The 15,370-nt window shown below is 42.5% G+C and overlaps 1 protein-coding gene across 1 annotated transcript in view; it reads left to right on the forward strand.

Annotated features, from left to right (window-relative positions):
- Nucleotides 1–15,370, forward strand: part of EMCN (endomucin) — an 80,490-nt gene that overhangs the window by 62,677 nt on the left and 2,443 nt on the right. Inside the window, exons 11-14 of the mRNA XM_026050889.1 lie at nucleotides 1,617–1,712; nucleotides 3,951–3,975; nucleotides 4,965–5,026; nucleotides 14,944–15,017. Coding sequence (XP_025906674.1) covers nucleotides 1,617–1,712; nucleotides 3,951–3,975; nucleotides 4,965–5,026; nucleotides 14,944–15,017 — 257 coding nt within the window. The remainder of the gene's footprint in view (nucleotides 1–1,616; nucleotides 1,713–3,950; nucleotides 3,976–4,964; nucleotides 5,027–14,943; nucleotides 15,018–15,370) is intronic.

The following is a 15,370-nucleotide window of genomic DNA, read 5'->3' on the forward strand; positions in this document are numbered from 1 at the left end:
CAGAGAAATAAAACTGGCAGCTTTATCTCAGCCTTCACCAGACTGGAGACCCTGTTACAAACCTGTTTTAACTGCATGTTATATATATAGCTCTTCTGAAAGAGAAACAGAGCTTAACAAGTTGACACCACTCTCAATGGAGAACAGCACAATTATTCCTAAGGACTGAGGTCCAAGTGATACCATTGGAAAAAAATCGGAACAGTCATACACAGAATACACAGGAAACAGAAGAAAATATTGTTCCTGTGTTGTTAAGGATATATATTGTTATGGATGTATTGTAATGAATGTATTATACGCATGTATCATTCATATGGTCGGGGAAGATGGAGGCAGAGCTAAGGGGGAGTCTTCTATAAACTGTTGAGGCACTAAGTATTTGGATGGTGCATGTTATTTAACGTACTGATTTAAAAAGTATGCATCTCCAGAGTGAGAGCATTACTGCAGGACTGCTCTCTCAATCTAGAGCACTGGCTTAGCAAATTATTTGTCATCAAGAGCTGCTGAAGATGCCATCCCTAAATASGCTCTGCCTTGCTGCACTGGTCTCTGTTACAGACAAATGTGTGTCTTTCAACACCAATCCCCACCGCCTTTGACAACAGGCCCTGTCSTAGTTAGGAGTTCCTAAGCCCTCGGGGCAGGAAGCAGACGGGCTGCCCTGGGAGCAGGCAGGAGCCGGGAGCGGAGGCTGGAGCTGGAGCTGGCCTGAAGCTCCCGCTGCAGCCCCCGGGCCCGGGCAGAGCTGCCCTCGCCAGGCAGGCTGCAGCCTGCGGAATCTGGGGGGAAAAGCCAAAACCCACGCGTAGATGGAGAGAAGCTGGGCCTGCCCCCAGCAGAGCTTCTCTTCATTACATAGTTCTTTCCTTTTTACTTCTTGGCTGGGAAACACCTGTCAGGAAATGGCAGATGGTGGGAAATAATACAAGGAAAGAAATGTCCTCATTTGAAAAAGAGAGCTTGCGKTTTCTATCCCTGGGTATAAGTGCTGAAGGGAATGTTGCTGAATTATGTAATTTCTTGGTGTCTTTTGGCACTTACAATGTTAAAAGAGAAATAATTACTTTAGTCACTGAATTTCAGATGAGTCTTTCTCATCTGAAAAAATCCCCCCCAAAATCTCCTCCTCCCCCCACCCCTGGAAAAGTCACGTGCACCAAAAATTTGATCCTGAAACACAACTGTTTTGTGAAACCTTTCGGGGCTATTGAGATTGGGGTGATTCATKAATGTTTTCATCGAGATCACAGTGGTCCCACGGGGGGAGATGTTAAAACGTCGCTCTGCTGCAGAAACCTGGGCGCGAGCTGTCTCTGAAGAGCTCTGCCACTGCTGGGAACGCCAGGCTGGGCAGGAATGACTAAGGATGGGGGAAGGAAGGGGCCCAAAGCTTCCCTGCAAAAAAAACTGCAAGCCTGACACGCGGTGGGTGCTCRAGGAATAGCAGGAGCAGCAGGTTACCCGCTCCCGAGAAATCCGGGAGGTTTGGCGAAATTGCCATGGAAGGAGAAGCTGGAGATTCCTCTTGCATTTATGCGTGTGGGCGCCTGTGTAGGGATGAGGTGCAAGCAAGAGGCAGCAGGCAAAATGATGTTCGCCCTCTTTTGCAGGTGTTATCTTGCCAGTTGTGATCACCTTGATAGTAATTACCCTTTCCGTCTTCTCTCTGGTGGCTCTGTACAGAATGTGCCAGAAGAAAACACCAGGTACTTGGCTCTCCATGGGGGGGGGATGAGGAGGATCGCTAAGCTTTTTATTATTGAAAGATCTCTGATTTTTTTGTTGCTGTTTTTGTTTTTTTTTTTTTTAAGATTGCTGTAGCTATAGACGTTGCTATAGAATAAGAATTTAAGATTTTTTCCTGATTTAAAAGTGTTTTGCCTAATGCAGGAAAGTAACACTGCCTTTTTAAAAATGATGTAAAGAACAGAGGGAGTAAAAATGGCTGCATTTGTTGAAGTACACTGCCATACAGCTTTTCTTTTCCCCTTTTGCAGCCACCACGAGGTAACAAACAGCTGTGCTAACACAGTCTACTTAGTAGAAAAYAAAGATGCAAAATAAGTTTGGAGATATTAAGACAATCACCTGTATTCATTTTAGCTCTGCTCTAAATACAGGAAATAGGAAAGTCAATACTTTTTTTTTTTAAGGGATGCTCAATATTTCTATTTGTATATTAATTTCCAGTTACAGTATACACATGGGCATGAAGGCCCTGAGCAAACAACTGTTTTTATAAATAGTCATTTTAACAGATCAGCCAAAGCCAGTACCCGGCTGTCTATGAAATACTTTAAATAATGGAGATACGACTCCATTAAATTCTATTTGCCAAGTACTTTACAGAACTACCAGAGAGGGTCATAGGCAAATGCAATTCTCTCTTATATGGGTATGTATATCTGGATCCAGACTGTGTTTTTTCTYTCCCTGGTCATTGACATTAATTAAGAGATCTGTGTAGAACTTTAGCTGTGAAATCTCTAGGCCTCAGAAATGTAAACTCACAGTGGGGTGCAGAAGCTGTAGGTCCAGGAAAATAATGTCACAACCAATTTAGCAAATGACATGCAAAACCAGAACTAAACAGCAAGAAGATAGTGAGCCCTGCTTAGGAAATTACTGGCTATTCAGAATCAAGAGGTAAAGATTTTGGTTGAAGAAAGTTTCTTTTCCTCTCTCCCCCACATGCAAATGCCAGCACACAGCATACGAATAAGTTCACTTGGAAATTAGAGTAGACATCTGTGGTTCTTGATTTGCCAGCTTTGCTCAGGTCTTTCCTCGGGGTTTGCTTCCTCTGCAGACTGAGAGCCCTATGACTGGTGCAGCAGAATACGAATTAGCTCCATGTCTCTGATGCAACCCCCTAGCCCCGTCCATCTGTCCACACTTGCACATKAGAATAAAATATGTTCAGTATATGATTCATCTAGGGGGAGAAATGTATTTCTTGTTGGCTGGGATGACAGGCTACAACTCAAAAACATTGAGTGTTCAACAGTAATTGGTCAGCAGCAAATTAGCAGGCCCCTTACCACTTAGTCATTGCTCAAGGGCTCCATTCCCAAATTTTGGAGGGCCAGTTCAACAGGGAAACTGGGCACTTAACTGCCAGTTTAAGAACCTAGGTCTAAAACTGAAAGCGCCCTACAGCCACATCTCGGATACCCCTTAGGCATGGACATACACAACCTCTACAGGCTATACTCACGATAAAATTTTCTAAGCATCTCCAGCTTTGATTGAGACAGATTAAGACCCCTAAGTATCCAGCCTGGCAGCTTGTTCCCTTGCTCCTCCTACCCCTTTCTGCTATACATCAGTTATTACATACTCAAAAGCTCTTATATACTCACCTTTAGCTATCTAGCYGTAGCTACCAGGGCACTTCTGAGCTGCAGGAAAACAGGTTCTTCTGGTCTCCTTCCCCTCCCTCCAAAGTCCCTGGACATTTGTTTCTTGGTTTCTTGTCCTTGCATAGGAGTTTACTGACTCCTGGGGATGGAGTTACAGCTCTGAACTGGGCAGGAGAAGCCCAAGCCTTGCAGGGCTCCTCTCTCCCCACGGGGTCTGGAGGAAGGGCTCTGTGGCCAGCACCACTGTGGGTTACAGCAGGGCTGTGCAGCATCTAGCAGCTGGTGCTGCAGGGCCCCAACCACAGCTGACTTGTGCTGTGCACTTTGTCAGGCCGTGTGCTTTTCTCCTGGCTTTCAGAACTATTGGTTTGGACAGTGTCAGTTCACTTACACGGCTGGCGTGGCGATCTGGTGARAAAAGGGACAATTACCATTCCTGCTGGTTGATTGTGTTGAAATATTGAATGCAATACCATGGAATCGCACCAAATCTGCTGCTGCAGACAGCAATAACTATGTCTAAATGTTTTACTTAACTGAGTTCTAGCAGTCAAAATGATATTACCTTTATTTCTTTTTCAGAGAGACAAGAGAATGGAACTGAACAGTAAGTTGAATCCTGTCTTTGTGTTTCTTTAGGATCTATCACAATGCGCTTGTGAATGCAGCAGATTCTGCATGTGTTTTTCTTTGATCTTTCTCTTTGATAAGTGGCTGCTGCCCCTGAAAGAACTGCAGGAGAAAGGGATGTGCTTGCAGTTCTTGTACACCTCTTACACTTGTGTACAGGATAACCAGCAGTCCCGGCATGGGCAGAAACAGGGCTGCCTTGAGCTGTTTTGAAGGGAGTCCTTTGAAACAAATAAATGGTTTATCATAGGGATGTAAGGCCCATTGGCCCAGTCTTTTTTTTTCTTTTCATTTTTCCCCGTCCATTGTTTTTTCTCTTGTCTCAATTTGCATTCCTCTTCTTTTTTTGCAAGCTTTCTCTTTCGGTTTTTTTTTTTTTTTTTTTTTTTTCTCCCCTTGCTCTTTGTTGCCCCATTTTCTGAGCCTGTCCATATGCACAGGCTCAACTAAAATGGTATTAGCATAAGGAGCTTCAAGAGAGTGAAACTGCAGTAAATTCATTAGAAATTCATACTGTGCTTGAGGGCACTGAGTCTGGCTGTGGTGTCTGTGTTGGTATGACCAAAACCAAAATCTGAGCTGCTGACCAGATCCCCCTGCACACCTGAAGTGATCCTTTCTCCATTTCAGCATGGTTTTGGGAGCATTGAATTGACAGAAGAGAAAGATGTGCTCTCTTTTTCCACRGATGTGCTTCTGCTGTGGAGCATTAGAGAGCATCTAATCAGATTGGCACATGCAAGGTGATTTATTGCGTATTTCAAGAGAAAAGTCTTCTCAGAGATAGTGATAAATGATATTTTCCAGGAGTGAGTCCTACACACGATCCTATGTGAAACCCAATTCAAGCTCCTGGTGCAGTGGYGTGGGTGCTCCCTCTGCATCACATCCTTAGGGTTTTGCTTAGCTGATGACACACAGAGCCACGTGCTGACTCTCTGCTGAAATGTCTTCTGTCTTCAACAGGGCCCAGTCCGATAAAGAGGGCGTGAAGCTGCTTTCTGTAAAGACAACCTCTGCCGAGGCTGGTGAGTGCTGGGCGCACACACACACGTGTGGGYGTATGTGTGTGTGCCTGAGCCCACGGAGCAGGAGTTTGGGAATGTCACCTCCAACCATCTGCAGTTCCTGTCAGGTCAAAGTCACTGCCAAGGGCGCCGCTGCAGTATGAATCCTCCCAGCCTGGGAGATGTGAAGCTGTAGACCTGATGCGTGGTGTGATACTTGTACTTGGGAGTGAGAATTGCGACAGTTTTAGGGAAAATTACGTTTTTAAATCATTGCTGGTAAGTGACCTGCTGCTAGGCACATTTGGAAGTAACAGTGACCACGATATTTATCAGCTAGTTCTGGCTGTGCTGCCTGGCTGGCTGATAGTGCTTCACCAGCCAAAGCGTTTGGGAGGCAGAGCTGTGTGTAAACAGACGTCTGCTGGAGCTGCTGTTGGCCATGCTCAGCCAGCCTTGCAGCCGGCCAGCCCTTGTATATTCCAAATCCTCCTCTTGCTACAGATTCCTCTGTTTGGTGCTTAGCTGATCTAGTTTGTTGCAAAGTATGTGTGTAGTAAAACTAAAGAAATAGGGGTTATAGATAACATGCACAAAAGAAATGAAAATAGCATCCATCTAAGCTAAGAGATGGAGGCAGTAATAGGTCCTGCAAGAAACAGCGCAAAATAAAATAGGACTGGAACAGACCAAAACTGTGCCTAATCTGATTCCCAGCTCTTCAAACAGAAAAATGAAACGTGCCAAGGCAAAGAGATCTTTGCATGGTGAAACTTCCTCACCTATTGCAATTCCCTCCCTCGGCCTTGTAGCTTCCAGGTTTGCTCCTGCTGCCATCTTTCATCCATATGTGTCCTTCAGGAAAGAACTCTTATTTTAAACATCTTTCTTAGGCTTCTGACTCTCTGCTCCCCAGTGACATTTTTAGAGTTTTCTGGTAGCAGAGAGGCACGTTGTAGTGCTTGGGAGCAGAAAGCTGCGGTCCGTCACAGCTGGCTGCGTCCCTAGCCAGTGCAAACTAGACCCTGGCAAGCAAGAGGCTGCATTTCAGAGCTTTGGTATCTGGCATCTACCTGTCTGTATTTCCTTGGGAATGGACTTGTAACTCTATCTGGGAAGTATGGATTGTGTGTATATTTTTACATGAAAATCATAGTAATTCTTTCGAGGGCTGAATGAAGTTAGCAGGCTTCCTAGGCATTCTTGTATGGATCCTCCATCACACAAGTTTCATGGACTGCTGTGGAGTTRCTCGTGTTTTGCATTAGCTTGAGAAAAGACCCCAGGTGCTCTGCTTTTCCAAAAGATGAGGTTTGATACCTATTAAGCAGCTACTGGTTCACAAAGTTTGTGAATTTCTTTCATCTAGAGGATGCTTGATATTCTTTTTCACTGAAGTATGATGTAGACATGCTATAATTGGAAGGTATGAGTCATAACCACTTAGAAGATAAGATTCTTGCCCTCATGTCATTAATACAATTCATATTTAAACCAGCTATCATTTTATCTAGAATTTTTGCATCTTTATATGTTTCAAAATTAAATTCAATTTCATGAAAATTGAAGTCCATTTTTTTCCCTCAGGTTTTTGGAGATGCTTTACTTCTTAAATTAAAAGCATTCAGGAAGGAGGGTGTGTTTCCTTGCAGAAATATTCATTACTCATACAAATATTTTCARGTGTTTCAGGATGCTTATCCATTCGAAGAAGATGTATCTTTTTCATTAAAAGAATCAGGCATAAAGGCAAGCATGTCTTAACGGTAGAGATATACAAAAGCACGGGAAATGTYTGCCTAATGTGATCACTGTTACAACTGCTGAAAGCAACTGCACTGTGTAAAAGGTTTACATGTGTTCTTTTTTGAAGGAGGAGAGGGCACGACTACTGCCTGTAGTCTTTTGATATAGATAACGTTTCCAGAGGGCAATTTACCCCCATCTATCGTAGATGAGCCTGCTAACACCAGATTCTGACTGTAATTCTGACTATAAATTAAAAAATAAAAGGAAAAAAAGGAAGATAAATTAGCCTTTTCTTCAGAAGCATAGCTAAATTAAATCTGATGATATAGTCAAGAATATTGCTGCAAAATACATAAAATTAACATGAAAGAACATGGGAAAATAACAGTGTTTGATTAAGGCTGAAATAATGTGAGGTTACTAATGGAGACATATCACCAAGGGCAGTAGGTAAAACTGAGCCCTAAGTTCTTCAATTTTTGAAGCTCTTCTTTGAGAGGTGGAATTGCTGACGGCTATGAGCTCCAGGGCACCGCTGGTTAAGAACCAATGTAAAATAAAAAGCAAACAGACAAAACTGAACACTGAAATCCTCAGACACGTTTGCCTGGGAACTGCAGCACCTGCTGCAAGGTAAGCGCCCCTTTGTGCAGCTTGCAGGGAATGCTGAACCTGGATCAAGGACTCGGTGTACTCAGTCCTCTCAAAACTTGCACGCTCAAGTGCAGATACAGAGCTTTTTGCAGCCATTCCATATTTACTGTGTGGGCAGGTTTAGGTGGTTCTTCCTAAAAGGAATAAATACAGAGCTCTTGAAAATCTACCCACAAAAGTATTTCTTGTTTGAGTTTCAGTGTAACTCACAGAACTGCTTGTTTAACTCTTCAGTAGTAAATAGGGGGAAAAAAGTGCTTTATCAAGGATGTATAATGCAAGTTTTTACTTGATATTTAAGAGGTTGATACATTCATCAGCCATAGTGTTATTGATAAGGTATGCCTACCTGAAAACATGYCTGGTTTTTACTGTAACAGTTCTTGCATGTTTCACTGGAAGCCAGTGTAGGAATTGAGTGTCCTTTCAGGACATAAACAAAACTGAAGGACAGAAGTTACTCAGTAACAGACAGGTTGAGGAAAAGAAATCAGGTAAGGCTCCTCCATAAATGTGGAAGATGCAGGATAGAAACTTCGATACCTATAAAATAATTTGGAAATATTCAGCATACTCATTCTAGACCAGGTAGAATGTATCAAGGGTCTTCACAGTAGCACACTATTTTGATATTCAGTGTAAAATCTCATAGCAATGTGAAGATGACATACTATTTCGAATTTTAGGTGTAATCCTGATACCAAGTGTGAGGTGATTCATAAGGGTATGCTTTCCAACCGGTGTGTGCTCATTTGAGATGACAGGCTAGGATGAGGCTTACTTGGCTTGCGGGGCATTGTAGTTTGTGCACTGAATTTGCTGGAAGGATATGGGAAGTGTGTCAAAGCTTTTCTGACTTGGACGTTGCTGAGACGCATGGAGAAGAAGGTGGCTTGAGAGGTAGTCCATGGTACGTGGCTGCATTAAGGCTTCCCAAGACACTCTTTCTCAACACAAATGAAAATTCAAATGTTGTTAGTGAACAAAACTGGGAAAATGTAGTAGGCAAACACGGATATTTGAGAAGAGACTTGTCCGCCATGGCTTAGACACCCTTCACTTGCTCTAAGCAGTTTGGAGAGAGGGATCAGTCAATCTCTGCACTCTGAGACAGCAGCACAGCACAAAAAGAAGTACGAAGAGAGGACAGAACAAACTACATTCCCTGCATGGCACCTATTTCTTCCACAAATTGCTTTTTATTAGCAGTAATAATTATCTAAGATCTGTTATCTGATGCTTCCACTGAACCTACTTCTAGCCTGTAGATTTTCCTAACATGTTTCTTGATGGTGTCTCTTGCACAAAACAACCTACCTGCCTTGAACATAAGTGGAAGTTTGTAACGTAGATGTGTTTGACCCCATGACTGCARTCACTCTCAAGATGAGCTTGGTTTGTGTCTGCAGTGGTTCATGACGTTCTTCTGCACTTTGTGAATTCCTGAAGCCTTTTCTGCACAGGCTTCAAGGATTTCTAACATTTGATGTCAGAGTTGTTGGTGACCRTATGGTACATAGTGAGCGAACATTGAAATCATCACAGAACAAGACAAAAATTCCTCTTCTCATTCAGCACAGAAACTTATTTAGGCCACTGGGCTGCACATGAAGTTCAACATCTTGATAAGAACATTCATCTGTGTTCACAGTCCTGTGGTTTTCTCAAGTGATTTGGTTGAATGATGGTACCTTGATCATCACTTTCCATGAATTTCCTGATGATGAGATGTTTAATTATTCTGTCTCACACATGAAACCACAGTTTTGTCTATAGTAGAATAGGACAAATCTGGAGCTGTGGCCAAGCATTACTCCCCCTGGCATCAACAGGCCTGGTTGCTCTCATGCTGAGCACATCTGAGCGTGGACAAGTTGTTTAAAGAGGTAAGAAAACTTTGCATTCTTGCCTTTGTTTTTAAACACTTGGGGCTCAAACCATGAACACTTACACCAGCCAGAGCGAGGACAGCTATGTAGGGCATGTTCCACCATAGACCTTTTTCAATGTGCATTAGTAGTTTCACCTTTCTCTCCACGCATTTTGTCTAGGATGGATCAGGCAAAGACGGCAGGTCTCCAGGTCAGGCCCCTCTGTCACTGAAAATTCCCTTCCCTCCTCCTTGGCTTGCAAGATGAGCTGTGCAGGTCAGCTGAGAGCAGTCTGCTGTTGTGCTGTGTGCTTAGAAGTGGTAAGAGCTGATGTTCCTACTAATCTGAGAATATAGCATTGATTATTTCTTTTCTTCAATTATGAGCGGTACTTTCAGTGTCCTATTTTTTTCCCTACAGGTAGAAAACCTAGAAACTGCTCCCTAAGAMAGGGTCCCCCCACAACAAAGAGATCAATACTTGCTTTGCTTTCATTTTCTTTCTCATTTCTCATCCTGCAGTTTTTTTAAACCTTGTGTTGTATAACGGCCTGAAGTTGTGGTTTCTTTCTTCATAGAAATTGAAGAATAAGCTTGCTCAGCTCCTTGCAGTCCGTAGCTGGATTCTGCCTTGTGTTTATCTGCACCACAAAGATCTGACTGATCACGCCTGTGACAGAGGCTTTTTGGTCAAAATTGTAGTCAAAATATTAAGTAGCACATGCTGCCCCTCTTCGCTGTGGGTATAGTTCTAACTTAGTCTGCGAGCTGTGTGTATTTGGGGTTTTAAAACAGCCTCTTAAAGTCGGAGGCTGCTGAGGCTCTGGCGAAGCTTGTGTCGGTGGAGCGTTAGCTGGCTTCCCAGCTGGCTTCCCAGCCTGCTGCTTCCTGAGGTATCCCTGATGCGGAGAACCGCCTCCTGCGGGCCATTCAGCAGCAGTTACGCGTGGATGCTCCATGTGAGCGTTTCCTTCGGCCCCGTGTGCAGCGCCGTGGGCCGCACGGGCGCCTCAGGCTGCTGGTGTAAGGAGCTCTGTGCAGGGCCTCGGCGCAGGGCTCCCTCCTGCTCTGGCCGCTCTCCAGCGTCTCTAATGCTCCCCTTCTCCTCTCATTGCAGCATTGCAGGAGAGAAGCGTTTAGATCCCCTCTCAAAATCCCTCTGCAGAGGCAGTTTTATGCTTTTATAAAACTCGAGTTTCTGCAATCRTATTTTCTACAGAGCAAAAGACTTATGCTCGTACTTTGTTCCCCAGCAGACTGGCACTTATGAGCAATTGCTCAGCAGCAGATATTACAGTGAAGTAACAGCACCGCTTAGTTTTTCTTATAGACAATGTTATCTGTGATGCTGTACAGCCTGCTTGTATGTCAAAGCCAATTTCTTGTGTCCTCCTTCTTCCAGCTTTCCCACTAARCTCAAAACGGCCTTTGTCCAGGTCAGAGGCTTCCTGTACTAACGTGAACAGCTAATTCTCTTATTTTTATTGTGTAGTCTGAATAATGAGTTCAGCTTCTGAATCAGATGGGAAAAACTTTTTTTTTTTTTTAAGTGAGATTAATTCAACAGCCTTCTATAAACATGAGACAAAAAAATGAGAATTTCAGAATTCCTTTTATTCGGTCTCTAATTTCAGCTGGTTATAAGCCCCTTAGGTAATCCACATATACAAGCATTGGGATGCTTGTGTATATATGTGTGTGTGTGTGTGTGTGTGTGTGTATGTGTGTGTATATATATATATAAAAAAATTTTTACTTGCCCAGTTAAATCTTGTAACTTTGCCGAGTCCTCTCTGTACTCCCAGGCCATTTAGAAAGCATGTGGAAGGCCCAAGAGCCAGGAGCACAGAATTTTCTTGGAACGCCTTCCCCGTCCTCCTCATGCGCGTCAGAGGGTGACAGCTGCTCGCAGGAGGGTGCGTGCGGACACTGTGCCCCGTGCCGCACTGCCCGCTCCGCCACCCTCGCGGGATCTGCTCTCCAGCCCCAGGGGCAGTGCTTCAGGAGTGCCGCTAAGGAAAGAGCACTGCTGCGCTGCAGGAGCTGCTACAGGCTGTCTCTTTTCACATGGAAAATAGCCAGAGACGTCAAGGAAGGATAAAAACTAGGGAGGATGGACAGCAATGCATCCTCCCTACAGGAGTCTTCCAGCAATCTATGCCTTGAAGTTTACCTGAGTCATGTGCTTAATTGTCCTCAGTGGCTTTTACTTCCGTGAATTGGTTTTATTCCTTCTGGGATCTATGACATCCTGCCRTAGTAAGTTAGGTAGTTCAACTATAGATCTGTATATAGCACAGCTACTGTAGTATAGATCTGTATGTAGTATAGTGGTATAGATCTGCCTACAGCACTTTTTAGAGACTTTCTTGTGCCTGTGTCYTTGTGTTTACAGTTCTATTTCAGAGCCAAATCAACAGATTGATGCAACATTGGGGGATGAGAGGAACAAGAAAAGCTTAATAGAAGGTTTTGCAACCGCATGTTAAATRTAATTTCCATGTCAGTATCAGTCTAATTTCATTTTCCAGATACTCTGCCTAAGGCCTCTTTCTCAAACTGTGCATCATTTCTTTCAGTTTTTGTAGAAGTGCGTGATTTATATGAGGTTGGCTTCTCACTGCCCTCTGCTAGTCTATGTGAGCTCTCAACTCCTAGCCCAACAGGAGAGGTTTCCCAAGGCAGGACCACAGGTAAAAGGGGTCACGTTGCACTCACAGCTGCGCAGGTGACAGCGCTTGCTTAACTGTGCCAAATAATTTTTGCTAGGTCCCTMATCTCCTGCTTTTCACAATTATACTCAATTACTTTAGCAGAATAGAGGGGCTTGCAATGTATTTTCCATGTGTTATCAGAAACTTATTGGAGTGCTACCTATAAAATTCAACTTACTTGACGCTAGGCTAGCTTATTGCTAGGTGCTGCACAGCTGGATTGGGAGAAGCGAGTGGTTCCAGCCTCTCTTGGTAACTTTCATCTCCTGGTGGGTGCTGCTAGAGTTTTAAGTTCACCCTCACTAAATGCACAATCCAGAATCACCAAAAGMCAAATTTTCTCCAGTTTTGCTGTCTGGCTCTTTTGCTATTAACCTAACTTGATGTACTTGATGTAACTATATCTTTTCTCCCTCAACTGCAGTCTTCAAATTGTGCAGGTAATCTGTCTGGCCTGGTTGAGTAGCATCACTGTGTGGGAAATACTGGAAAGATAGTGGTTTTAGGCAAGATGGGTTTTCTCCACCGGCCTCGCAGTTCAGTGCTAAACAGTTCTTTCAATCAGTTAAGATATCATCTGCTCTAACAAAACACTAAACACAAAAAATGTTTTTTTTTTGTTTCCCTTATGGGAAACAAGCTCTCATCCATAGTTCTTTAGGGAATGAGGGTTTTGGGAGGAGTTTTTAGCACAGCATCAAGCTGCAGAGCCATCAAGTTTTAAAACTGATCTGGACAACTGGGGGGTCTCAAGGTGAATTGCAGTTCTGTGCCCAAAGCAGTTTGCTGCCCTCGTTGCTGTAGGTCAGAGAGTGACTGCGTGCCCGTTTCCTCTCCCGAATATAATCGTTCTGTCTTCATCACGGAAGAGTTAATTGGCACTAATGACTGTAGACTCTGTAATGCTAATACCTTCAAATACATTAGCAATCGTAGAGCAGCAATAACTTAGATTTATCCTAGAATTCTTGCCACGAACTGTGGCTCTGGAGAGCACAGGCAACAGGGACAAAATGGCATCGAGGTATTTAGCCTTCTACATCAAACTCCCAGCAGACGTTCACGACATTCACTGATATTACTAGGGGACACTAATGCCCCTCAGTATTGAAGGCAGTTCCTTAATATATTCCCTGGGATGTCCGTACACCACCAGGAACTGCAGGTAGGGAACGTGTGCGCAATAAGGCAAGTTCACCACGGCTAGAGCCCCCCAGGTATGGATCCATAGGTATGGATCAGGCAGTCTGCTTTCTGTAGCAAGCCTGACCAACCTCACACATTTTATAACCTGATCCAAAGCCTATTGGCTTTGGGAAGGCAATGGGAAGTTATCTAGGGAGCTGCACTGGCTTTGGAGCATGATCTTAGAAGTGTTATTTTTTTCTGTGGTAAAAAGTATGGATCTTCTCTGCAAGTTTGCTTCCTTTCTAGCTCAGTTGCCAGCTGAGAGTGGAACTGATAACAAAATATTGATATTTCTGCAGCAATTGAAGTTTTTTTCCAACAGTAATATGTTTTTCGGTAAATTTTCCCTACTTGTTCTTTTCAAATTTCCCCCTTTTGCACCCCATTGAAGCAGTTACATCTTTATATTGAACAAGAAGCAAGGAGCAATAGCTTTCTTCTGCAGAAGAAAGAAAGGGAAATAAAAAATGAGGGCAATTCTCGAAAATCTGTCTGGTTTGTTAATATAAAACTATACAAGTATTCGAGCTGGTATGTCTTCTTTATCTTTTAAAAAGCATATTTTTATCTAATGAAAACCTACCAAAATGTGTTGATCTTTTTGAAATACTTATATATTTTTGTCTGCTAGAAAAAGGTGCTTTCCTTTTTTCTCTAAATTTATGAAGTAGATTGTTGAAGTAGTTGCTGAGAGGATTTTCAGCTGAAATATAACATCATCAAAACTTCTCAAGCACTAAGTTGGCGACATTTTTATAATGTTTCTGAAATAATTTTATCCCAGATTGAACACTTGGAAGTGAAAACAATTTCAGCACTTTATTGTTAAAGCATTTCCAGTGTTTCTCATAGACTCCCTTTGGATACAAAGTTGTCTACTCATCTCTGCAAGGCTGCACTAAATTAAACAGCCCAGATGACAGTCAAGAAAAGCTACCTGAAAACTATTGACTCCTCTTTTCTACTTTCTTACTGATGGAATGCAGCTGTTTATTTTGACTGCTAATTAATTAAATACCTAATCGGTTAATTTGTTGTATTCCTAATTTGCGTTACAATTTTTCAGCCCCAGGCTAGATATCGTATGCAAACTATTTAATACAAATTTACTTCTGCTAGGATTTAGTGTATCTCTTCACTTTCTCGCATCTCTTGTATGTACTGGGAATTAAACTGTTTTTCACAGGTGCGCAGAGAGGCGGCGGGCTCTTTTTTTCTGAGTGTATTTGGGTATCCTGGCACACAGGGAAACAGGACAACTGTAGACATGTCTTGGTCTGGAGGGGTATTTGTACGTGTGGAATTGCTGGCGGTAGCTCAGCTTCTGCAGGAGGGGAGGAGTGAGAGCTGTCTGCAGTTACTCACTGAATTGTTAAATGGTCGTTTTCCTATTTTGGAGGAACTGAACTACTGTCAGTGATATCAGAAAAAAAAAATATAGATGTATCTTTTCCTTTTTATAATATAATGCTACAATTTTAGTTTAAAATTAATTTTATACTTTTTTTCTAACCTTTTCATACCCTACTTGGAAATGCTTCTTGGTAGTACCCTACATTCTGAGAGCAAATTGTACATGAAATAAGCTAAAAACTACCAAGAGAGAAGTGAAAATCTATTTTGTGGATAGATTTTGCTTGTTAAGTATGTCTGACAAGGAGACTAGCTAGGTTGCAAAGTGCTCTGTGATGTGTTCCTGCTAGACTCATTTGTCTTTTTTTTATATATTTAACTGACCCAAAATGTGTTTTCTTTTTTATTAGGAGAGCACTCATCTCAGGGGAAGAATAAAACTCGACAGCGTGATGATTCTTCTTCGCACGTCAGTAATAAATATGTGAGCTCATTTTTTTTTTGTCTTGCTTCCTGTAAAGTTAATATTTAAAGTTATATAAAAGTTAATAGTTTATTATTATAAATTATAAAAAGTTAATATTTGAAGTTATATAAAACTTTATATAAAGTTTTGGCATGTAACTAAAGAAAGGAGCTAAAAATGCCTTATATGAGAAAGCAGTGATTTCTGTTGGTGTCAGCCTCAAGTGGCAATGACTTTAAAAAGCTCATTTTGAGCAACTGTCATGAACAAGAATCCCAAATAAACTGGGGTTAATAAAGTCAAGTGCAACCGAAGAACCTGCCACCTCACATAGGCAGACCTTTACAGACACAGCTTTTTAGCTTTGACTT

The sequence above is a fragment of the Nothoprocta perdicaria genome, unplaced genomic scaffold (genome assembly GCF_003342845.1).
Source record: "Nothoprocta perdicaria isolate Ctin4 unplaced genomic scaffold, notPer1 scaffold_71, whole genome shotgun sequence".
Taxonomy (NCBI): Eukaryota; Metazoa; Chordata; class Aves; order Tinamiformes; family Tinamidae; genus Nothoprocta; species Nothoprocta perdicaria.